The 26,088-nt window shown below is 39.5% G+C and overlaps 3 protein-coding genes across 3 annotated transcripts; 2 read left to right on the top strand and 1 right to left on the bottom strand.

The window, feature by feature from the left end:
* Positions 1–5,700: 5,700 nt before the first annotated feature.
* Positions 5,701–17,272, top strand: ccnd2b (cyclin D2, b). The gene is made up of 5 exons (XM_026361550.1): positions 5,701–5,895; positions 6,769–6,984; positions 9,758–9,917; positions 12,286–12,434; positions 14,445–17,272. The coding sequence occupies exons 1-5, from the start codon at positions 5,701–5,703 to the stop codon at positions 14,607–14,609; spliced, it is 885 nt and encodes a 294-aa protein (XP_026217335.1). The 3' UTR covers positions 14,610–17,272.
* Positions 17,273–17,523: 251 nt separating this feature from the next.
* tigarb (TP53 induced glycolysis regulatory phosphatase b) lies at positions 17,524–22,447 on the top strand. The gene is made up of 6 exons (XM_026361551.1): positions 17,524–17,636; positions 17,921–17,958; positions 19,156–19,277; positions 20,444–20,521; positions 20,626–20,736; positions 21,566–22,447. Exons 1-6 carry the CDS (start codon positions 17,605–17,607, stop codon positions 21,989–21,991), a joined length of 807 nt encoding a protein of 268 aa, XP_026217336.1. The 5' UTR covers positions 17,524–17,604; the 3' UTR covers positions 21,992–22,447.
* Positions 22,448–23,333: 886 nt separating this feature from the next.
* fgf23 (fibroblast growth factor 23) lies at positions 23,334–25,181 on the bottom strand. Its single transcript, XM_026361552.1, has 3 exons — positions 24,906–25,181; positions 24,691–24,794; positions 23,334–24,377 (listed from the first exon to the last, which is right to left on the bottom strand). The coding sequence occupies exons 1-3, from the start codon at positions 25,138–25,140 to the stop codon at positions 23,928–23,930; spliced, it is 789 nt and encodes a 262-aa protein (XP_026217337.1). The 5' UTR covers positions 25,141–25,181; the 3' UTR covers positions 23,334–23,927.
* Positions 25,182–26,088: the final 907 nt, after the last annotated feature.

Genomic DNA, 26,088 nt, shown 5'->3' with positions numbered 1-26,088 from the left:
TGTCCAGCATCCTTCGCACTCAGAAAACCACAGCTGCCACAGGAGCTCCTCCGCTGGAATTTTTGTTTGTGTCCTTCCTTCCCTAATCTCTGACCACACACACTTGTTCACTTGTGACAGGCAGCCGCTGCCTCCTGGCCCCGGCCCAGTCACACCCCACCCGCACCCCCACCTTGTCTTCTGCACCGCCCTGAGACATCTGTGTGTTGTGGAGCAAATGAACGGGAAAGCTAGGGAAACTTCAGAGTTGGCTGCTGAAACAGAACAAGGGGCCCCCCACTGCAGAGTTATATAACAGTCGGAAATCTAACTGTGTGCTCACACAAAGAACATAACTCTCTCTCTTTTGCAGACGTATGTTGTGTTCTCCTTCTGTGAACACACTGTAGACATTACTTTACATGCACAGTCTGTTTTTGTAGAGACTGGAATGCAACGAGGGATAGGGCAGATGCAAATCTCATCTAATCCAGATATCTAAGTGATTCCCTTTCAACATGAAGTTTGTGAAATGGAGAGGATGTGAGCTCACCCACTTAAAATCCAACTCATGCCGCTTGCTGCTTGTGATTTAAAGCTTATGGCTTCTCCCTTTGTGTTAAATGTCCCACCCCAACCCCTCACATAGAAAAATGAGTGTTCTTCTAAAGTTTTGGATGCATTTGGAAAATTGTTAAGTTATGACATTAAGAGGGAGAAGTACATTTTTGTGAAATACCTACTTTTACTGATCTTCTGGCAGTAAATTAGATTAGATGATATCCCTATCATGTCTTTAAACAGAGAAGCTTTTAGCATAAAGCCTGGAAACACCGAGGAAGGCTCTGTTCATCAAAGGTCACTAATTAACATGTTACATCTCGTTTGTTTAAAATGCACAAAACCTAAGTGTAAAAACACCAATTTGTGGATTGAACCAGCAAAATAAAATGTGTTCAATTATGAGCTTAAGAGGCGTTGGTTGGCAGATTCACACAGAGCCACGTTAGCTGTTTCTCCATGTTCCCGGGCTTGTGTTAAGCTGAGGTAATTAGCTAAGCTACCACGTGGATATCTCTTTGTTAATTGTTAAATGGCAGGCCTCCGGCTGTCTTCTTACATTAACAAAGAGATATAGGAGTGATATCGTTCTTCTCATCTAACCCTCGCAAATTCATGCAATCCTTTTAAGGCCCAAATCTCTTGTTCTGGCAGCTTATAGAACCCCTTTTGTTTAAAGTGTACCCTCTTCCTCTCCCCTCCTCTGTCTGCTATTACTCCTGAGTATATGGTAGAGAATAGGGCAATGTTCTTGGAGGCTCTGTTAGGAGTGAGGGATACAAGCTGCCGGACGTCAGACTTGTATACAGACCAAATGGAGGAGGGGGGAGATTCAGCAGTGACCGAAGCTCAAACTCTGGAAAAGAAACTCTCTTGTGTTCAAGACCAAGACGACTAAAGACCAGGCCCGGATGTTGCTATCTGTCCCGTCATTGTCTCCTCAAATGTTGGCATTTGAGTTTGAATGATGGCTTTCAGTTTAGCCAAAACATTCCTGAGACAGAGTGTGGGAAACACCCTCTTTTTCCTGTGCTATTTCAACGACGCTCCATTTGTTTTCTCATCTCACTGCATAGTTTGCGTGCAAATGAGCTGGTTGCACCACAGGGCTTCCAATCGCATCTTAAGGATTGATTGTGGGAGTTGCTCAAACATTAGGGAAGTGGGAGTTACACATCAAAAAAATATAATTATGAGACAGTGGGTAAGGAAAGCCACAGCAATTGTTGGTAGCAATGCTGCTCCAAACAGTTATTTCTCCAATCCTGCATCTGATTTGTTGAACGTGTCATGGAAAGCACCTTTTTTTGCTCAGCCACTCTGCACTGAGTGGCTGTGACAGGATGGCATTGCATGACCTGAATAACATTTGAGAGAGCAAGAACTCATTGACATGTATGTCACCTACTTTTTATGTTTGGTAATGGGTGTTTAGTTCACTTCCGGTGGTGTGTAATCAGTTGATGTAAAAGCATATAGTATGCAATCATGTGACAAACAGAAGCCACTTTATCTCCCCTTCTGGCTGAGCTACCAGCTATCAGTCAGCTCTGGGAGGAGTATTCACCACTGTTCACACCACAGCATTCCAGCCATAGCGTCCTCTTGTCTACTGTCAGTAAACCCAAACAGCCAGCTCAGACTCAGAGCACATGGGCAACCTGTAATCAAGCTTGGCCCTGAAACTGGCATGTAAAAGTAAATCCTGTGTTTATATTCAAGAGAGGCCTCCCTCATGGAGCGACTTACTTGATCTCGCACAGGAAACACATAAGATGATGTTAAGCTCTAAACCAATCTCTTGGATTAAGGATCTTGACTACCACCTTCCACCTCTTCTTTCATTTTCTTTCTTTGTCTCTTTCTCTTGATCAGTGGCAGGCTGCCCATCTCCGGGCCCCTGTGCTCTCATGGGTTCAGTGGACTGGTATGCAGCAGGAATCTTTGGATCAAGGTGATTTCACGCTCCTCCACGTTTTCCCAGGGCTGTGGGCACTCTCTGTTACCTCTGTGCAGCTCAGAGTGTTTGATAGTGGATGACATGTGTTATCATAGGACACATGCACAAACTGCAGCAATGGGGTAAAACTACTTTATCTGTCTAACACCTCTGTTTCCCTCAAGTATCAGTGCTTTGACTGCCTGGTATGGTCTACGTCTTTGGCCTCATGCAAAAAGGCCCAAAACACTGACCTAAGGATTTGCCATCCTCTTCAGGCACAGACAAAAGCATAACCATCTGACATGACATCTCAGCTCTTAGCTGAATGCTCTCAATATACACACAAATACACCCATTGCTTTGAAGTAGATATAATCTTGCTAACCTTGACATTCCCTTAGACACAGTTCCCCATCTCACTTCACAGTCTGCTCTCATAATAGCTCCACAGTGTTTTTTTTTCTCAATGAAACTCTGTATCTCATTCAGCTCTTTAGTGGTGACTGTGAGAGGGGAAGGTTTGTGAAGTTGTTGCAGTGGGAAATGGTTCTGTCCAGCTTAATATATGCAAGTGCTTGATCAGAAGTAGCAAATTAAGATGCACGAAAACACATTTATGTGACTGTTTTGATATCTTTGACAAAGAATTTAGTATAACTGCACAGAAACACACAACTGCTCTGGTCTTGATAGATCAAAAGTAATAGGGAGTTTCTCTTCTATACTAATCCTGCTTTTTAATAATTTAGATCCCATGTTAGAAGGACAAAATAACAATTACTTTTAGACATCCTGGAAACACCACAAGCACTCTCTGCAGATTTGTCCATCCTCATTCTTTTATCCTTTGGCATGCCATCATGCTAACGGACTTCCTTTACGGAAAGCATTTCTCTGGAAAGGGATCAAAATGTTGTCCACACCCTTTGGTATAAGGATGTCAGCAACATCACACTGTGTTCCATGGATCCCTGCACATGTGGCAGGATTATGACCTGATTAAAAACAATGGTCTCACAAAGAAAAACAATGTTCTCACAACAGTCTAACATTTGCTAATTAGTACAAAGTAGAGCTGAGACTGGTGGGAATGACATTAACTATAAAGGTTTTTGCCCATGAACCAAAGTACTGGGAAAACTTAAAGTTGGATCTGATGATGCTGGATGGATTACAGTGTGGATTTACAGGCATGGGGGTCTGAAAGATCAGGGATACATGCAAAATGCCTACAGACCAGTGTATTTCAATATAAAAATCTTAAATGATGAAGAAATGTTTATAAAGTCACAGATTACATGCTGAAATTTGTTTTACAAATAAAAGGAAGATGAGACTGCTGAAGAGTAAACAGTATTATTAGGTTAATATTCAGGTATAATTTAGAGTGCACTTTCAGCTTAACTTAAAATACATGATGCTATTGGATAATACTGAGTAGTATCCAACTTTGATGCAAAGGCTGCCGTGTAGGGTCTGTAAAAGAGGACTGAAATAATGAGAAATGTATTTAAAAGCATTGTACTGATTCTTGCCATGTCTGTTTAAAAAAAACAACATTTCTTTCCAGTGTAGCACTGTTGGCTTGGTATTGTCATTTCTTATCAAGTCTCCACTTTCCTGTAATGTCCTCATATGCACTGGTCCAGCAGGGCGGGAGATACAGGTCTAATAAAAGTGCTGATCTGTACCATAAACTGCATTTATTATAATTTATTGCATTTAATGTAAGAGGCCTGTGATTTGTAAACCCCTGTGGCAACATGGTGTTCTTCCAGTCTTCTGTACCACAGTATTCTTGTTTACTCTTATTCTGTCTTCAACCAAGGTCAGCCATATGATGTTTCGTTTGTGTTTTTGCACAGAAGAGATTGACTCCACACCCACTTTATAAAATCTTTATATGCACTGTAAACATCTGATAACAGGTACAGAAGTTCTTTTAAGAGATCTGGCACACAATGTTCAGTCAATTATGTTATAATTTTACATGTATTTATACTTCATTTGGTGACTTGAGAAATATTCTTTCAGGGGGACCTGGAAAATAAAAAATAATTATTAAGGAAACTGGAGCACTTACAGTACATATTAATTATCCTATACTTATTGAATTGCATAAATATTGTTTTTTATGTTGTTCTCAGTAGTTTGATTCAAATTTTTATTGTCAATGTACAGATTAAAACATAATCCATTGACGTTCCTAATGAACAAGTTTTTGAGTTTCTTCTTATTATATTATTAGTATTAGTATTTATTTTTAATCTTTTTTATGCTTTCCATTTACTTTAATTGTACTTTGTGTTTATTAGTTCCTTATTTCCAATAATGTGACTTTTTTTTATAATCATTTGTGCATCAGTGGTTAACTTACAAACTAATTGTAGTGCACACATTTGCAGAGGTGGTAGAAATACACAAACTCATTCATAAAGTACTTTGCATAAAAAGTTCTCAGTAGAAAAAGATGAACTACAAGTACTTTTCAAGAAAGAATTTTAAACGCTACTGAATTGGACCTTGATGTCTTGTACAATTAGTTCCACATGTGCCACATAAATAAGTTTAAGTTCAAGTTTACTTTTTCTGTTTTTTTAAGTTCAGGTATTGCTAAGTGTAATGCATGAACAAATTCATTGAGCTGATGACTTCAAAACCTTCATTCAAAAATCATAATTAAAATAATTTATTTTGTTTAGAAAACTACCCTTTAGTTAGTATGAATAAAAAATAAAACTAAATGTTTATTGCCACATTGCTCATTACACACAAAGGCTGTAAACTACAAACCACATATACTAAGTAGGTAATCCATAATAATGCATTACAATATGTTGTTTGATTATATTTCTTGCATTACTATATTCTAACATATGCATCTAAGTAGAGATGTTAAATGAAAGCACGTAGAGACTGAACAAGACCGGAAAGGTAGAAACCAGTTCCTGGAAGAGCAGTTGTTAGAACCACAGGCTTGTGGCTCTTGCGACTTTTATTTTGAAGGCTTCACCGGATGTTCGTTGAGGTGCAGAGGAAAAAGCGAGAGGCAGCAGGACTGCAGCAAACCCAGCAGTCTCAGCCTCATGCTTCGTCCCGGACACCTCTCCTCCTCTTGCCCGCTCGCTACAATATTGTGACAATATTTATTTTTTTATTTTTATTAATTAGTAAAGGAAAAAAAATTATAATCGGGGGGGGAAGACGGCGGGCGAGTCATGGAGCTTTATTGCCTGGAGTCGGACATAACCGTGAGAGCCCAGCCTGACCCAAACATCCTCTGTGATGACAGAGTGCTGCAAAGTTTATTAACAATCGAGGACAGGTTTTTACCTCAGTGCTCATATTTCCAGCGGGTCCAGAAGGATATTCAGCCCTACATGAGACGAATGGTTGCAGGTTGGATGCACGAGGTTTGTGGGCATTTTGTGCATTGAGGGGCTAACATGAGCGCTTAAGCTAATGCGATGTCTTTGGAGCCTGTTGACACGTTTCGAGCTCATTTTGACTCCTAAGTCGGATATTTGACTTCGTGGAGAGTTGTCAGAGATGTTAACCTATTTGACAATTGAAAGAGAATGACTCACCAAAGGCGTGGGAGAGTCGGAAATTCCACCAGGAAGAAAATTGAGCTTCAAAGAAATAGCCTAGCTTGATATTTACATTGGTTAACAGCTACAAAGTTGGTGGTTTTTGCTAATTAGCCAACACAAGGGACAGAGGGGGTCCTAATCTTAATTTACATCATCGAAAAACTGCTGTTTTCCCTTCAGAGTAATTGATATTAATTTTCAAAGAGGCTCAAGCCAACGTGAATGCAAAAGTACTTTCATTTTTAAAGCTACAAAACAATTCATGTTAGCTAATTCTTCTTTTTTGCAACTGTCGGAAATCGTTGTAACACGACTTCTCAACATTTTGCACTCTTTGTAAAGCTCGTACATGATTTATTTTAATTTAAAACCATTTTTAAAGACAAGCCCCAACAAGGAAGAGGAGTTGAATGACGAGGGGGGGGGGGGGGGGAGTTGCTAAACTGACTTCCTATTGAACTAATTTGTTTCTGCTTTGCCTTGTCTTTGCAGTTTATGCTTGAGGAAAGACATGCTAAACGTGTGATTTAACTATCAATCTAAAGATAACACTAATATGAAATATGAAACATATCTTTTAAAACTGTTCACCTTTAATGCATTAAAATAGCTAGTTTAATTTCTTTAAATATATTTTTCTCCTTCCAAACACAACCTAATCTGTTCTTCTGTTACGTTTCTGTCTCTTTCTAGGTGTGTGAAGAGGAAAAGAGCAATGAAGACGTCTTCCCTTTAGCCATTAATTATTTGGACAGATTTTTAGCAGTGGTGCCCACAAGAAAGAGTTATTTGCAGCTTCTTGGAGCTGTGTGCATGTTTTTGGCCTCCAAGTTAAAGGACTGCAGGCCGCTATCAGCAGAAAAACTTTGCATGTACACAGACAGCTCCATCACACCACGGGAACTGCTGGTAAGAACCGGAATCTGAAAAGCACCATTCATTCATTTATAACAGCATAAAAATTAAAGTGTCACGTTTTGGAATGATTTTACAACGCTAATAGCTGAATTGGTTTGACAGGAAGTGTCCCATTTTCCTTTCAAGTGAAGCTGTGCACAGCACAGCCACATCCTTTCTTTGGATCCATGTGGACTGAAGGGTCCAGTGATGCCATCTAGTGCCAGTTATGCAGTATAGGCTGTGGATAACTTAAAGTACATGGACTTAATCTGGATTTCGGTTAGATACAGAATGATTTATACTATTAAAACAATTAACAAACACATCTACTATAACCTTCCCACATCTACATTATTATCTTTGCAGTCACAAGAATGCTCTTCTTACCAAAGTTTTGTTTTTTTATCTTTTTCAAGTATATAGTATGACAAGGCAGCAGGATTATTTTCTTTATCATTACATGTTTTCATTTAAACTGGAAAAATAAGATCTAAACCCAAACTGGCTTGTTCTAGAGCTTTCTACTATATGGCAAATGGCTAAGACTAACTAAAGTAATAACTAAGACAAAGTAAAGTAGAGCTGAATAAACCCCCTACAACCTAATAAATTAAAAAAGTAGTAATTTTGGTCATTTCTACAGCAAAATTGCCAAAAATGCTCTGCTTAGAGGCTCTTCAGTGTGAAGATTGTCTACTTATCTTTATATTATGTAAAACTGAAGTGAATATATTGGGGGTGTTGAAACAATCACAATTTCCTGACATTTTGTCATACAATTTATATAAAAAAACAAATCCTCCCTTCTTTAATTTGACCTTATAAGAAAATAGTTTGTTCAATAGACCATATTAATGTTTGAGAGTTAGAACTGCTTCTTATTTCTACCAAACAGCTCCACATGCTCTCTGTACATCCACCTGTGTTGGCTGCAGTTGTTGATTGGAAATGCCATTTGTCCCATTTGATACTCCAGATTCCTGGATGTCCTCACAGCATGCACAGAGAACACAGTGAGGGCCAGTGGAGGATGTTGCAAGTCTTTCTTTTAGCTGCTGATTGTGCATCAGCTGAAAGAGAGAAGTTAAAGGGAGTGGCGGATGATTGTGTTCATCTGGACAGCTGTCCAGGAAGTGAGCCCAGCGACGGCAAATCTCCACACATCTCAGTGAACAATCTCTGTAGGGGCTAAAATGGGTTAAATGCAAGCATATGTGTGTGGTAGGTTATGCACAGGAAACCCATGTGACATTTCAGATTATAGATAAGCATTTGGCGGAGAGGGGGGGCTGTCCCTGACGGCATTTGGGTTTTGGTGTTTACTACGTTTGCTTTTTAGGTGACATGTCTTGGTAGAGGAAGTGAGAAGTTGAACTCAGCATTTGTACATTTGTACATCTGTTTTTACAAAGAATCAGTTGTATGTAATTCAAAGTAAGGGGTTTAGTTGTTTGTGCAGTTGATTGCTGGTAGATTAGAGGTGTTTCTGTTGTTTTGCCCTCACTCTTTGATGTAAGGTGAGAAAAATAGAGAGAAAGTCTAAGGTATCACTGATTTAATAGCACCACTAATTGTAACGTCCATTACCATAAGTATAACGGTAAAAGTAAAGATGCTGTCGTCTCGTAGAGGATCCCTCATATTCATTATGAAATATTACCTCAGACACAGTGGTTTTTTTATATTATACTAGACTTGAGAGGGGGACACCACCTACTTTTAGTAGTGTTAATTATTACTTTGGGGACCAAGATGAGAAATGTCAGGAGATGCCACAAGCTGATTAAAGTGACATTTCACTGTAGAAATGCTTAAATTAATGTTGAATACGTGTAACAAAACATGCACAGGTGTTTGAAAATGGTTCTGGAAATTTGTCTAGTGTAGTTTGTTCTACGTCTTGTGAAGGTTTGCATAAAGGTAAAAATTCTTCAGCAAGTAAAGACATACTTGCAGATTTGGAAGTTTGTCTTTACTTGTGAAAGTATGAAGAAAATCTCACTGCTAAATTGTTGTAAGACGGATATCTTGGGGCAGCTATTCAAGTGACTGAGTTTGAAAATGGCGTCACTGATTACCTCTTCTCTTCAGTATTGATTCTGAAGTGTCTCAACTCTCTTCTAACTGTTCTTTGTGCTAAAATCTTAATATCATTTTATTAAGACAAGATACATCCACAAAAATTAGCATCTATTTTAAGATGTTCTTTTCAAGACTATTTCACTAACTTGAAAAAAGGCTGTGCATTTTTAGAATACTGGTAATAGCAGCAACACTACCGAGACACTTACATTGCATTTTGTATTGCATACTTAAAATACTGATACTAAATTGATGGGTTGTAAAGACTGACATAACACACACACAGGAAATTGAATCATATGTACACCTATTTTGCTGGTGCAGAGACAGACTGTATTAGGCATCGGTTCTGTGCTGCTGCCTGTGCAGTGCAGAGTCACCGAAGCTGTTTGAGGCTTGTGACAGGAAGGAAGGGGCTAGCTGTCTCATTGGCAGGGTGTTTAAGCAGGGCAAAGCCTGTCACATGCCGGCAATATGAACACAAAGGATGCAAGGAATGAGAAGGCACGCAGATAATAAGATACAGCGAGGAGAGATAAAGTGAAAAAATGTTACTGAGCCATTTCCTCTGGGAATAGAGAGACACTGGGATCTTGGTCATGGCTAATAGGGACATGGCATTATGCCATTTAACCCTCTGACTGAGAAGATTTTGCCAATAAACAGACACATTTTCTTTATCATCTTCAATGTCTTTTAGGACTGGGAATTGGTGGTTCTGGGGAAATTGAAGTGGAACATGGCCTCGGTCATCCCCAATGATTTTATAGAGCACATCATACGTAGGCTGCCCCTTCCCAAAGACAAGCTGGCGATGGTCCGCAAACACACGCTGACATTCATCGCCCTCTGTGCCACAGGTAATGAACTTCCTATCATTTCATGTGCTTGTTCATTCGCTCACTCACTTTGCTGCCTTGCTATCCACCAGAATATTCCCACACACACAAACATTCTCCCATCGTGAGTCATCTGTGACCTCTTTCTTCTCTCAGCATACTCCTCTGGCTTTCTTACCCACTTTATACAGGCTGTAGTAGGGGTTTTCTGAACGGCAGACCACTTGCTAAAAGCTGCTTAAAGTGGTTATTTCCACATTTCTTAGTTTACATTTGCCACACACAAGGCAATGATAGTGATGCATACCATACTGTAACATCACCTCCAGCATGCATACTTTGCTGTGGGACTCAGGTGCAGCTGAACTCCTGTGCTACTCTGCCTGTAATATTTGTTGATAGGGAATCTTGCAGGTTTAAAAAGTAAGGGCACTGATCCAGTGATCTTCCTTCCTCCTCCCATCCTGGCCTCATGTCCAAAATAAACTCTAGAGACTCTGGAGAAGCACAAACTCAGATGTCCCCTTAGGCCTCTCCTTTGTGAATTATCATGGCATTCCTTTGCTTAAACTAGGAATCCCTCTAATATTTTCATATCCTGGACAGAAACACTACTGCAGGATCACGAAATATACAGCACTCTTCTGTTACAAGGCTGTCTTTCATGAGCTACCTCCTTTCAGCTGATTCAATGAAGGAAATAAAACAAAGGGGGTCACTATAGTGCAGTGAAATTCCACATAGTGTGGTCATATCTGGCCAATAAGCACTTGTTTACTAGAGCTAGTTATTGGAGCCATAGGCTCCTTCAATGAGCTTCACGCCCCGTTTAAGCTCAGTTTTAGTGTCACACTTATGTTTTTTTATATTTGGGGTGTGTTTCAGTGGTCGCCTGTGCTTTTCATAAGCAGCTGGTTATATCCAAGCACAAAGCAGCCGCAGTGGAAAAAAGGAGGCCTGCAGTGGTTGTGCAGTAATGTAAATGTTTGGAGTTTTATATGGAGTTGAGATGTTATTCTTATGATTGAGGAGCTCCTCCTATGGACAGCTGGTCCCTGGAGGAGAAAATGGGCGTAGAGATGCAGGCTGCTCTCGAGGGTTTAATCAAAGCTAAAAGGCCACCAACACTGGTTTGCACATGGATAGGACTGTGTTGATTTAGACTTGTGCAACACTGAAACAAAAGTTTGTGCCACTTCCTTGCTTTTTGGGAGTAGTGCTGGTAATTTTTTATGTGTTAACATTGGTCAGAGCCCATGTTTTGTAATTCTGGAAAAACCACCAGAGACAATTTTCACAAAACATGCTAAAATAAGGATTTGTCATGGGCTAACTTTAGAACTGCTGCAGTTCAGTTTTGTTGGAATAGTGATTTGGTAGGCAGTTTAGCACTAGATGTAGTGCAGTAGAGGCTGTGAAGAGGGCTCCTAAGTCATTAGGACTCAAATAACATTTTGAGACTCTTAATTGTTGCAACAGAACCAGATTTTTTCTATTATACTCAGTGTATAATAACTGACTGTATAAGAACATTTCCAGTCTTCGGTGCTTGCACACTGGACAAAAGCAGTTTGTTGCAATGATGGCCCAACAACGTGCTCCTCAGACCCTATTTTGGTCATCAGTTCATTAAGTGTACTTGTTCCTCACTGTGCTTGATGTTTTTTCATGTTCACTGACACGGGTTGGTCAGCTGATATTCTCTGTAGACAAGTGTCTAAGTTAGTTCATTAAATCTGATGTCATTCATAGCAGCAGCTACATCCTCTTAGCTCAGGATGTTTCTCAGCTTCTCTGTAAGAGTTTCTATCAGCAGCATTATGTAAAAGCTGTTAAGAGGAAGTTTGACATTAGTGTTGACTTAAAGTACATTAGGTTGACTAAGAAGTTCTTTGGTAAAAGACTTTGTGAATGAAGTCCCAGAGAACCCCTGTAAAATGCAAATAACTGCTGAAATCATGAACTGATCAGTACCAGCTTCAAGCTTGACATTTGTACTGGTTATTCTTGTTTTCATCTCCATGGCTGCCTTCCCTTCCGCCTCCTCCATCCAGGCCTGTTGTCACTTAAGTCTTTTAGACATGGACTGTATGGAGTCATTCCTGAACTCGGCGAGTAGGAGGTTTCCAACTCTGCTTTTCTAATCAGGGCTAAAGTTTCTATGAAGGAAACCACACAGGTTTCACCATGCAGCTAACGTTGAAATTTAGACTGTGGGAAAGTCAATTCAGCTGTGGAGCAGGCATATTGGGGATGATTCAGATGTTTGCACCTCTCATGCATCTTTCATACGTTCTGGAGCTCTTCACATCACAGTTACAAATCAGTGTGTCACTAAGGACTGGTATGACTAATTGCACATTAATATCCTGTCCTTTTTCCTTGCCAGATGATCGCCTTGCCATGAACCCTCCTTCCATGATTGCCACCGGCAGCATGGGAGCTGCTGTCTGTGGCCTGCAGCTGGACCAGACTGACCAGAGGCTGAGTCGAGACAACCTGACAGACCTGCTGGCCAAGATCACCAACACAGAGGTGGTGAGTGCCACAGTGAAGGAGATTCATACCTGCCAGCAGTCATTACTCAATAGTTTTAGTGCTACACAACAATGCTTTGTTAATAATAATCATTGCAACATCTCATCACAGAAGCGTAAAAGGCCTTTTGGTAAACAACAGTGATGACTTCAGTAGTGGCAGATTGAAGCTATTTACTTTTCATGGGGAGAGAGGGAGAGCAAGCTTTTGGGTCTTGGCTGGGGAGCCAGACTGCTGCTATAAAGAGCAGCGGCGGAGGGAATGTCTTCTTAAAACTCAGAGCCCACATTCTTGTGGTAGGACACATGCAATTTCTTTGCATGGCTCCAACTTTAGCTGTTTGCCCCTCCTGGTGGAGGAATATGTTTGCAGTGATGTGATGGAGCGTCTTTTCCAGTAAAGGCCAAGGGAGAAACATAGATATCCAGTTAGTCTTCATATCTGCAAATAGACACTGATCACTTTGGATGATGTTATAAATCTATGAGAACACATTGAGTAATAGATTGAGTAGAAGTGAACATTCCTTTAAAAGAATAGCATCCGGCTCTATTGTATTACTGCATGTACCTCAGGCCGCACAGATCATTGCGCAGTACTTTAATACTATAATTGTTGTACAGTTAGTTATGTGCAATAATTTATCATTTATCTTATATGTTATAAACTGAACATGCTATTAAAATAACTTAAAGTTTATCATGTAGTAATGTATAACATTTTGAAAGCCTCTATAGACTTTAATGTAACATGTCAGTCATAATGAACTTGCATTGTACATATACATTAATCAGCGTCTTCTAATTGGAATGGAATTTGCCATGTATGCAGATGCTGTGTTTTTAAAGCAGTGGTAGCGAGTTTTGAATCACCATCACAGTTGATTAAAAAAATCAACTGTGATCAGCTGCCACACTACCTTGTGATAAAAGACAGCCAGTACATAAGCCAAGAAATCCAAAAAGGCCGCAGCCAATGAGCTGCGGGAACAACACGGTTGCCTTTTAGCTTGTGGTTGAGTTTCCATGGTGACAAGGGCCCCGCAACCCAGCCATCACAACAGGCGCTCCGACTGCAGCCCATCAGGTTTCAATTATCCGTACATTTCAAAGGAATGCTGGCCTCATTGTGAGCTTCTTTAAGAGTTCTGCAGCCGACTCGGTGCGGCAGACCTCCCACATCTTCAGACCTGCACAGGGGACAGAGACCGATTGACAGACAGATGATCCCCTTTCACAGGGAATCTTGTCCAAAAACATCCGGTCCTACTGTCTTATATTCTGTTTTACACCCAAACTTTGAGTGTCAGGGGTCAAAGCTGTTTCCTCTAGACCTCCACATGGGACTGACCGTGCTGTAAACCCAAGGGGTGGGGTGGGGGACATGGAGGAAGCAGTCTGGAGTTTCAGATCTGCTTATCTGCTCCCTGATAGACCACAGCTCCCTCCCTTATCCTTTCACGCATAGCTCATGCACAGGTCTCGTGTCAGTGAGGATTCTTGTGCCCACCGTGTGTTGGTATTGGAGGGTGCTGGTACCTATTGTTCTGGTCATGATGCAGACTGGACCACCTACTTCAATACACATAATTCCCTGCTGGTATGCCGCACATGTGACCAGAGCTGTTAAACAACTTGCATGTCAGATTTTCGCACGCTACTGTCTGCATACAGGTGTACAGATTAAACCCCCTGGAGTCTGTGTATACAACGATGAATAGACAGAAATCTTTTATTAAGTATTAATAACACAATTTTATGTTTATGTCTTTTATACAGAGATGAGCTAAGAAAACCAGAACCACCATTTCTATAATTTATAATGTATTGCTATTATTAATTATTTAGTCATGCATAGAGTATGCATATTTATAGTTCTGTTAAAATCACATAAATAGCCTACAGTATAAATATATTTCTTGCATTTCATGGTCAGCCTATCTGAAACCATTCAAACAAAAGTGCAGTGGAAGTGTGCATATGTAATAACACCTGACCCTTTTTGTTCCAGGACTGTTTGAGGGCTTGCCAGGAGCAAATAGAGCGTGTGCTGGCCACCAGCCTGCAGCAGGGGCAACAGTACCGGCAGGAGAACGGGGTCAGAGCGGGCAACAAGGCGAGGGAGCAACAAGACCAGTCGAGCACCCCCACGGACGTACGTGATGTCAACTTATGAACTCCCGTCGCCACCTGACTCGCATACCGCTCATGCCTCCAACAATGAACTAACAGGAGAGAGCGAGGGCTGGCACGAGCTGCCAGTATTTACATCAGGTCACTGCATAAGTGATAGTATGACAATCCATGAACTTTTAGTAATTAAGAAATTTCTAGTTTTTCTCCTTTTTGCCCCGTTCATACCCAGTTGGGTATACTTAAAGCGTTTGTTTGGGCCACGTGTCATCAAACAAACTATTTAAAAACAAAAGTGATAAATTCTTGAAAACTTGAGAGTGCCTTAGGTTATGGAAACCTAAATATATTTTCATACTTGAAAAAAAAAACAACAGCATAATTATATAAAATATATGTATTTCTTTTGATACAACCTAGCAACATAAATATAATAAATGATGTATATTTAGCTAGCATTTAGTTACTCTTTTATTGTCTTTAGCGAACAGTTATCAATTCACATTATTGCTGGGGTTTTCCTCATCAGAAAATCCATATATTAGTGATTGAAAAAGCAGATAATACAGTACATGGCATTTAAAGTGAGCTGATATCCAGCAGGAGGAGTGCTACTGTAGCTAGCTGCTCTCTCTATCTATCATACTGTGTGTACCTATAGCACTACTTACTATTTATGCCAAAAAGTGCTGGCCAGGAGTGGGCTGGGCCTGCTCACAGCCGAAGGACATGAGGATGTTTGAGATCTGGAGAAGTGGCTATTGTCTGCAAAGTTTAAATAGATTAAATAGAGGACATGGACAGTTATAAACGTCTTGATTTCACTGCAGAAACTTCAGATCAGTACTGTACTGTAACAGGATGTTTGAATTCAGTGAGACAACAGTACATTATAATTGATCCTTTGTTGGTGTAGCTCCTACTGTATGTTAGAGAGCAGTTAAGTGGTCAGTAGTTAGTTAATGGTCTCAGTCATGTAGTAGTGATGTCACAAAATAAAAGTTATAGCATGTTTTACAGGTTTGAGAGGAAATGAATGAAGATTGAACAGTTTGTGACGTTTTAGTAAAAGAAAAGTGTGTGGCAAGTTGGGAGAAAGATGCTAGAGGTCATAGTGGAACAGCAAGGAAGTTAACTTAAGCTATATGGTGTTTCTGCAGGATGAAAAAAAAAATCCCAGGTGACTTCCAGTGGATCGTTTCGGGTGTACTGCAGTTTCTCTTGTCAATTAAACCATTTAACTATTTGGAGAGAGGGCGACTTGTACCAATATTGATGCACTTTTAAAAACACACTCCTTAAGATTGGTAAGGGGATGGTGGTTGAGAAGAGTTCAGTGGGTTGTGGGTCATTCTTTTGTTTTTCTTTAAGTTATTGATTTTTTTTTTTTCTGGGCTGGATTCCCATAGGGTAATGCACGTTATCTTGAAAGCTACGTCCCAACAGGTGAGTAGACATAGGATAATTGGTGTTCTAGTACAATAGTATGTAAACTAAGGAAAGCCAAGTCACATATAGACTTAGATTTTCTTTTGAGTCGTTGTGGTATTTACTTGAATTTTTGTTATTTCATAGCCAAACCCTTTCCAATAGTTCTTTTAAAGAGGTACACACATACTGTGTCCTAAATATACTTGTTGATATCTTGTTCTTTGTATGTAAACTTTACTCTGAACTGAAGTTTTAAAACTGCCGTTTTTGTGTTTTCTCCATTATAGACATGAATACATAGGGTTCACATGGTGTAAAAGTTTCCCAATTCACCATAAGCAGAAGCTACAAATCTTCATTTTAGAACAGTTTCTAAATTGTATTCATGGTTGTTCTGTTGTGCAAAAGCCAAATGTTCTTTTTCCAAAAAAAAAAAAAGTGCTTTAAACAAAATGTTTATGCTTTTAAATGTTTTGTGTATAATTTGTAAGTTAATTCCAAAGTGATAGATTATACACACAATTCTCTTGCTGCTAAGAAGCTTTTCTTTTCTAGTCTTACACAAAGCTGCCTTATTGTGATTCACTTGTGTGCTGCTATATAATGAAATTTTGTGTATGAAACAAGTTGTTTTTGCTTTTCTGTTTTGTGTGTATTGGAGGGATCGTAGCGGTATAGTGCGGGACTGGAAGTACTTGTATTGATCAGCATGTTTTAATCTTTTATTGTTTCATTTTGACCTTTTATTCTATCATTCTTGCTGCTTGTTTGTAATGTCTGTGTACCTCAGGTTAATTTGGACGGATAGAGCAAGAGCCCATCTCATCATTACCTCATCACACATCACACACATTTTCACTCTTTGTTTTTGGACGGGTCTCACTTTCTTCTGTCTGGATGAGAGAAAATACGGTGCTCCTTCTCTTTAAATCAAAATACTTTAACCACCAGATACCACTGAGGAATTTAAAGTGACTATACCAAAACAGGTCATTTCACATATCTGGTGCTAAGTCAAACTAAGTCTATACTGTATGTTATATATGTACTGGAAAGATTGAGAAAAAAAAAATTCAATGGCATGTTTAAACTAGTTCATTGGAAATTAAGTGGAGTATTGTTTAGGAGGTAACCCCCGAATTGCAATTAAACCATAAGAATGTTTTATCATTGTTCAGTGTGATTGTTGTTTCACCCACTCTCTTCCAGTATCCCCATGTACAACCACGCAGTGTACCTCAACAATTTCTCCTCAATAAATTGGCTATTATCAAATGACTTGTTCATATGGATTCTTTTCTGCAGTGGTGTGCCTTTTTGCAAAATTAATTATGTTGGATTGTGTCTTAATAAGATTTTTGTCTGCACTAGATGTCGACTAAACCACTGAAAACACATTTGCAATGATCCCAAAGAGACAAAAAACCTAATTAGTAGTCGTTTTGTGTGTATATCATCCTGGGGATCCTAATTTATAAGGGTGGCGGTGGGGACACGCGGTAGAATATTGACGCAGCGCCGCAATGCGATTTGATTTGCGTCATGACGTAGGAGGCGTCACATGATCACGGAAGAAGTAGGAAGTAGCACAAGAACTGCTGCCGAAAATGTTAACTTTTAGTTTAACGTTCGTGCGACAGTAAGTGATAATTTGTCAGCTTGTTTCACTTTAATAACTTAAGGAATTGTGTTGTAAGGTGTGTTTTACAGAAAGATGTTTCCCTGTCAGTTGGCAATAAAGCATGGCGGCCTGAAAGGTTTGAGTTTGCAGAAACAAGACTGAAGTAGCTATCGACATTAGCTCTGAACATGTGTTTAAGACTTCCTGTCTTCCTGATTACGTGTTTAGTTGAAAATAGAAGTTCTAGCATGATTGTTACTACTCATTATTATCATCAATGACATTGGTATGTTTTCACACAGTGGGGAAACAGAGTACAACAGACAAAAGCTGCTGCAAGGTAGGTTAAATAAAGTCTTAAAGTTGCATCTCACTTCTCCTGTGCTAGCATCAATTTAATTACACACCCTTGGTTAACCGTGGCTGTTAAAGTGTTTAAATATTTATGTTTTACACTTGACTGGACTTGCATAATTTAAATAATTTAAGCATAAGATGACATTTAACGTTCAATTTAAGCAGATAAATTGTGAGTCATTAGTTCATTCTACTTGAAAATGTCCAGTTATCTATTTGTGAACTGAAGTTCGACAAAGACCCTAATACACAAGTCGTTCTACCAAAGAATGGTTAGATCAGAAGAAGCCAAATACACTGCCCACCCAAATAAAAGTCACACTCTTTAATTTGCATCTTCTGTAATGTCACAACCTTTATTTCTGTTCTGAGTTGCATTCATTTTTTGCCAAGATCTTGTATGGATGATGGGAGATTTGGAACATTTCGCAAGTCTTCTCTAGCACACCACAAATATTGTCAATGTGGTTAAGGTCTGGAATCTGTGGTGGCCAGTTCATGTGTTGAAATGATTTGTCTTGCTCCCTGAGCCACTCTTTTACAGTTTGAGCCTGATGAATCCTGGCTTTGTTTTGAAATATGCCCGTGACATCAGGGAGGAAAAAAATCATTGATGGAACAATCTGGTCATTCAGTATATTCAGGTAGTCAGCTGACCTCATTCTTTAGTCAATTAATGTTGCTGAACTGAGACCTGACCTGCTGCAACAGGCTTGTACAGTAGACACTAGGCATGATGGGTGCATCACTTCATCCGCCTCTCTTCTTACCCTGATCACTCTGGAACAGGGTAAATCTGGACTCATCAGACCACATGACCTTCCTCCATTGGACAGTTCCTAACCCAGTTTTAGTAGTTTCATCAATCTCCTTAGATGTTTTCTTTGTTTGATGTGTGACAATAATTTGACCCTTCTGAACAGATTTGCCTGACATGGTTGTTTAAGTAATAAGAAGCTACTTAATGCATTAGTTAGGGTTAGATCACTTCCATGCAGTAATTATCCAATGAAAGACTCTTTTCTATTTGCTTAGTTAAGTCCAGGTGGTGACTCTTTTTTGGAATGGGCAGTGTATTTTTAGCTATTGTGGAGGCACCTGACAGGCTGTTCACGTGAGAAAGTCAGGGGCTCGTAAACATTTATCAGGAATCACACTGCTTGTATTTTGTGTTTTTCAGGTAAAGGTGTGGACACACTTCTGTCAGAAACAGGTGTGCAGCAGGGTGAAGCAGTGGGACAATACCTCAAAGACATCACCTTTAACAATGTGTTTGTTAGTAATCTACAACGGGCTGTGCAGGTAAGACCAACTTAATAATTTATAAGTATGCAGTATTTTTGTGTTACTGGAAAAAGCAGGTGACACCTAGGTGATAACAAGTAGCATCTTGATTCAGATCAAGTAACGGTGAAAGAAAAATCTCTGGCCCCTTGCCATCTGCATTATGGATAAATACGTAGATGGTTGTTTAAAACAGAAATGGGTGATGCAGAATTAATATTATAGTTTAGTATCTCATTAGGATAATGCTTGTGATATTTTTTAAATTGTCAGCAATTTTTATGGAAAGACTAAAATCAATATCTTACTATGAATTGTCTCAGCCTGAAATAAATCACAGTTGCTCTGGCTGACATGCTCCTTCCTTACCATTTACACATGTAGGTTATATTGACTAGAGCATCAAACGTGTATTAATTACAGTAGAAAATAGAACAGATTAGTTTAGAACAGTTCTTTAGTAGCAACTAATGAGCTTTGGACTGAGTAATGCATAGGTAGGAAATCAGAAAGAAGTGATCTTGGTATTTTTGTGGGGTTTGTTGACAGTAATGACATACAGAATAATGACAGACTTAACCTTTATGGATTTCTATATTCTCAACACACAGGTCCAAAATTGGATACAGTCATGTTTTTCATATGGGTTGAATGAATTTTCTGGGGATACAGTTACACTTTGCAAGTCTTCTCTAGCACACCTCAAAAATTCTCAATGGGGTTAAAGTCTGGAATCTGTGGTGGTCAGTTCATGTGTTAAAATGATGCAACAGTCTTACGTCAATGAAATGTTTGGTAAAGCAATTATTCTTAAATGCCCTTTAACTGGAAAACACTGCATTCTACAGTTCACAGTGTCACAGGTGGAGCTCTGTATTTTTCTGTAAATAAGCAGTCACTTCCTTGGGTATAAATAGCTACCAGCACCTAACTTTCTTATTAGGAACAGTTACTTCAGCCAAACCAGTAAAAAGTCTCCTTATTGTGAAGGATACGAGAAAAACAGGATGCATGTGAATGACTTCCAGATATGAAATAGTTGTGTGGTCATTCATGTCTCTGTGGTGTTTGACTCACTGATGCTGACAATGTATTAATGATATTTTATTTTGTCCATGACAGATCCTTTTAGCACTTATGAATGTACTGAGTCAGTAATTTCCAGATTATGTTTCCTCCACCAGACAGCTGAAATAATTCTGAGGAACAACACTCACTGTTCTGGCATAGAGATGGTTCTGGATCCATTGCTAAGTGAAAGGGTAAGACCTGAAGGATTTATGGTACTTCCAAATATAATGGCTTTACATACAGCACTTTAATCATTTCTGTTGAGCTCTAAATTGTGGTTTTGTTGTTTATGCAGGGATTTGGTGTTGCTGAAGGGCATCCCAAAGAGCATCTGAAGAACATGGCCAACGCTGCCGGACAGTCGAGTCGTGATTACACACCTCCAGGAGGAGAGACTTTAGAGCAGGTGAGTCAGATACAGTCACGATTCATCATTCAGACACTGGTTTAGTCAGTCAGGTTTGGAACGAACACTTTGCAATTCAACATTAATAGAATATTTCTTGTACAACAGCGACATATAGTGGTCATTATGGACATTGCATTTGAAACTGCCTACATTTTTTAGAACCCTGTTAAGGGATCGCTAAAGGTTTGTTTTCATTATGAAGCAACATTCTGACAGTGTGATGTGAAAAACATATTAAGGTATTTTGACATGTCACAGCATGAAATTGGGAGTCATTAATTAAATAATGATGGCTGTGTTTATGTAGTTGCTTTAGTTACAGGATACTGACATTGTGCTTGCTCGCTTATTGCCAGACTGTCATGTCGTATTGGGACACTGATTATTAATGATGTTAATAACACCTGAGAATGTTGCTCTTCGTGGTTGGTGACTTTAACCTCGTGCAGCACCTTCTTTATTTTATTCTAAGGCATGCTAAGATCAAAAAACGTTGCTCGATATTGTCATGGTTTCATAAAATAACGGTTTTGGCTGACAAACAGCCTAAAACCCAAAGACTTCGAGTTTAAACTTATAATGGGGAAAAAGCTGTAAATTATCTTACCGGAGAATCTACAATGAGCGCTCTTTTGGCAGGCCTGCTTTAAAAATTACTTGAAACCATTTATTCTCAAAGTAGTTGCTGCTTAATTTTCTGTAAATCACCGAAATGATGATTAAATATTTCAAGAAAACCATAGCTAACAAAAAAACGAGATTCAAAAACACTGCGAACGTTTTGGTGTGAGCTCTTGCCTCCAGCTCACTCTCACCTTATTTACAGGTGAAGCTACGATTCAAAACATTCCTCAAAGTCCTTCTCAAGCAAATGTTGGATCAACATGGCAGGTCAGGACCAGATGCCTCTGCAGGGGCATCAGCAGCTGCTAAAGGGACTGTAGCTGCTGCCTCGGCTGTCGCTTCTGGTGGTTCAGCTGACGACGGTCTGCAGGGAGTGCCGGTCCATGTTCTGGTCGTAAGCCATGGCGCATACATCCGTGTAGCCGTCAAGCACCTTGTAGAGGACTTAAAGTGCTCCCTGCCTGCAGGAGTGAAGATGTCCCAGCTGTTTTCACCCTGTCCAAACACGGGCATCAGCCGCTTTATTCTCACTCTGAGCCAGTCTGAGTCTAGCCCGGTCCTCTCTGCTGCTTGCTGCATTTTTACCAACAGAAAGGATCATCTGGAAAAACTCACGCCTGCTAATTAGTGTAGAAAGAAAAGTTATATTTGCAGTATGCATAAGTTGTATCTGAGTGTAGTACGCGGTTTCTGACTGCTAATGGAAAAATCCCAAATACTGAAGGAAAATAAGCAAACATTTCAATGTTACCAGAGGTAACTATATATAAAAGTTGCACAAGTTAAATGATGTTTTCTTAGTGTTAATAATCAGCAGTGTTTTATTGTGGATCAAAAATCTAAATTATTGTCCAGTACTGTATTATCCAACCATTTCATCATCCCTCCAGCTGTAGGCCAGTATGGACTGATGTGTCATTCTACAAGTTGTTAATTTAATGTTTATCTTTTATCATGTTATACCAAAGTCTGAACTATTTAATGTATTGTTGTTCACAACTCAGTATAATATTTTTAAATAGTTCTGTCTCCTGTATTGTGGTGCTGCTTGTTTTATTTGTGAAATATACGATGACAACACTGAGACTGTTGAATTTCTGTTTAGCAAAAAAGTAGCAAAAAAGAATTCAGGCTGCATGTATGAGAAAACATAGCTACATGCACATCATTAGATCCATTGTGTGTATATTTAATCAAAACGTTAAAATGTCCTATTGGACACAATATTTCCTATTGTCATAGAAAATGAAACATACCGTGAAACAGTGAAAGACAACCTCTGAAAAGAGTGTTTCCAGTGTGTGTGGGTGTGTGTGTGGGTGTGTTGAAGTTGTGCTATACTAGTTTTATTTGTGCTACATAACGTGCACCCAAACCCATTCAACACAAATACTACTTTTTATGCATAAGAAAATATTGCGTTGCTATTGCAAGAGTGCCCAGTGTAAACAGGTGACCCTTTTCTTTTATAAAATTTATTAGGTTATTTTTATCACAATGAAATGAGCAACAACATATTTATATTTGAACGTTTCTACAAGAGACTCACAGAATATACAATAAAATAATATATCATTTGAGCGAGAAAGCAGATGCTGCTGGTTAAATAACAGATAATAATGTTTGTGTAATAATAATGTGATTCCAGGTCCTATTCCACTAAGATTTTGTGGACATGCACAAAACTCTAAAGATCACACATCAACACATCATGTTGTCTGTATTTAAATTAAACAATTGTGCAAAATGGCACTTAGACATTTTACTATCCGTAATGTGGATGTTTTGCATTATATTGTTTGACTAAACAATTTGTTGCCTGGCAACAGCTTCTGAATCACTTTATTTTGAAATACTTGAAATAACTCTGAGTAGAGCTGTTGAATCCTTTTACATCTCCTTGTTGTCACACGGTGTTAAAACACTGTTTAAAAATCTACAGCTGCATAAAATAGAATAAAAAATAAAATACTCAGCACTCAACGTGTTTCCTTTATAGTTAGTTTTATTGTCCCAAATTCAAGCAACAGTTCATCCACGACTCCAACTAATACATTCAAAGACAAACCATGTTCTGTACACATAAATGTGAAGCGTTGTTATAAATACCATAAATAATAATACATGAATGAAATTAAATAAATAAATACTCTTCGGGACGGGTTTTTATGATTGCTGGTGGTGGCCAGCACCTGTAAAGTCGCATAGCAAGAGTTCAGCTGTTATATTAAGATCAATGCTTTGCATAGGTTGTTTTCCTATTTATGACCGAACCTGTTGGGAATGTGAAAAATATAGATCAGTTAACTTAACCTTAACAATCTGCAGCGACCTCTAAGCAGGAGAAGAACAAATCTTAACGCTATATAAGTTGTGCAAAAGGGGATGCAAGTCAAGTCTAATACTCAGTGTGTAACACACTGGTTTTATAATGAAGGACTGAAAAGGTTTAAAGTCAGTGTGGAGAAGAAGAATCTACCTGAATGCTCGCCCGTTTTTTCTCGTATAAGATCATAAAGTACAAGGTTAAACTTGGACTCACAAATAGTAAGGTATGACCAATATCAGCCTATGGTCCCGGAGCTCCGGGGGCTGCCCGGGTTGGGCCCCGAGAGGACGTTCCAGGGGTCGTGGGTGGATGGACCCAGCAGCGTCTCCCGGGACGCGTTGCGCCCGTCGTCCCCGGTCTCCACATCGACTTCCCAGTCGGCGTCGTCCTCATGCACGGCCTGCGAGTCCGAGCCCTCCTCTGCTTGGCCCTGGTAGAGGTTGTGCGGGTCGGAGGGATCAACCACCTGGTTCCTCTTCTCCCTGTGCAGCAGGAGGCGCTCCAGCGGCACCGTGTTCTTCTTCGGCAGAAAGAGGGAGGTCTGCGGCAGGTTCTGACCCGCTGAGAACACCTGTCGGGAGCCCTCCAGGTTGAACAGGATACCTGTCCGGGTGGAGTAGTACACATCACGGTTGTTCTCCAGGAGCCTGTGGTTGAACAGACAGTCGTCTCTGAGGCAGGTGGGCTGAGAAAGAGGGGACAGAGGGAGAACATTAAACTACAACATGGAAACAAAACATGTAAAATAATGTCTTTAATTAACTAGTGTGACCATCTCAATTTATGCTCTGTAAAAATAAAAAATGTTTCTATTATGAATTCATTTCACTGAAACCATAACAAATCCCTTTTATGAATTAATGTTTAAACCAGTTTTCGTTTCAGTCAATTTCATGCGTAAAAGCGCATCTCCAAAGGAAACCAAAGCAGTGGAAGTTTCTTAAAAGGATCCACTTATTTACAAGTAATAATTGAATTGAAGATAAATGTTTGCTTACAGAGCTAAATGGGTTTCCCTCCAGATCCATGCACAGGTAGCGGCTACTTTTCACTCCCAGGATGGCGATGCGCTCCCTTGTTTCAGCTTTCAGTAAAATCACACCTGAAAGGAAGAAACAATCGTTTGTATTAGGTTATTGTTATAGGTTATTTATATACCATCATATTATAACACTGGAATAAGCAAACTGAACAAACCTGTATAAATACTTACTACATGAACTTCTGACTGTAGTTTTGCGCACAGTGCCATCTAATCTGATCTCCAAGTAGAAGTTTTTGAGGTCTGTGGACGTCTGAAGATGAATGTATCTTCTCGGGTTCCCCCAGTTGGATCCAACCAGCGGTGACGGGTTCGGGACCGTTTCCCCAATAGGAAGTCCCTGGAGAACAGCGAGTAAAAGCGCCAGCACTGTGTCCCTCAACCCAAGTCTTCTGCTGACATCCATCCTGGTGCAAATCGGTGGTTTACACTGTGAACTGCTGGAAGTTTTCAGATGCTCTGTTGTCCCAAAGTTTGGAGTCGGATCCTATTTAAAGCCCCCCCGAGTGCCACTCCTGCTCACATCCTTTGCGTTAAAAAAGAAACTCGCCCCCAAAGCAGATGTGCGGGTTTGCTTCAGCGGAAGGGCCACATCCACCTCTGTGTGTTTATGCCGATGCTCTTGGTTAGACAACAGCACTCTTATTTTTGGCGACAAGTCTTGACTCATCCACCTTTAAAATTATTCGAAGGGGAGATTGACCAATATGAAAAAGTTTAACTATAAACTTGTATTCATAATGAGTTGTTTATCACTGTTGTAGTTGTTTATGATTTTTCCAATTTGTGCAGCATCTCTAACTCTTGATTAATGACATTTGCAGCATATTCAACATTTGATCTCTTGTGCGTCTAGTCTACTTTAATGTTATTTAACTTTTCTGTTTTTACGCACCTGCCCAACTCCTCATTTCCACTATGTCACCAGCAGAGGGAGCCACTGCCTTAGTCAGTGTAGTTTTTAGTTTTCTCCATTATCAAGTTTACCTCTTTACATTGACCTTGATTTCCATGGAGACATTTCTACATCTTCTACAGAAAAGAGAATTAAACTTACAACCCACTTCCAATTGTTGGAAATATAGATGGTGCAGTTGGATTTTGCACATTTGTAAAACACATTAAAAAAGGTTAAACCACACTAAACAGATATGTTAAATACATATACTCAACATAAGTATAAGTTTTGGATACCTGACTTGAGTATTTCTATTTATTAGTTAAAACTTTAATGTGACAAGTGTAGTTACCAGTTACTTTTTTACTTTTGATATTTAGATTATAAAGAGTTGCTCACGTGTCCTCTCTAAACATCTGAGATAGTTTCACTTAAAGTCTTCAAAGAGGTGATATT

This window comes from Anabas testudineus, chromosome 23, assembly GCF_900324465.2.
Source record: "Anabas testudineus chromosome 23, fAnaTes1.2, whole genome shotgun sequence".
In the NCBI taxonomy this organism is placed as follows: domain Eukaryota; kingdom Metazoa; phylum Chordata; class Actinopteri; order Anabantiformes; family Anabantidae; genus Anabas; species Anabas testudineus.
This window is presented reverse-complemented; position numbering and strand designations above follow the sequence as displayed.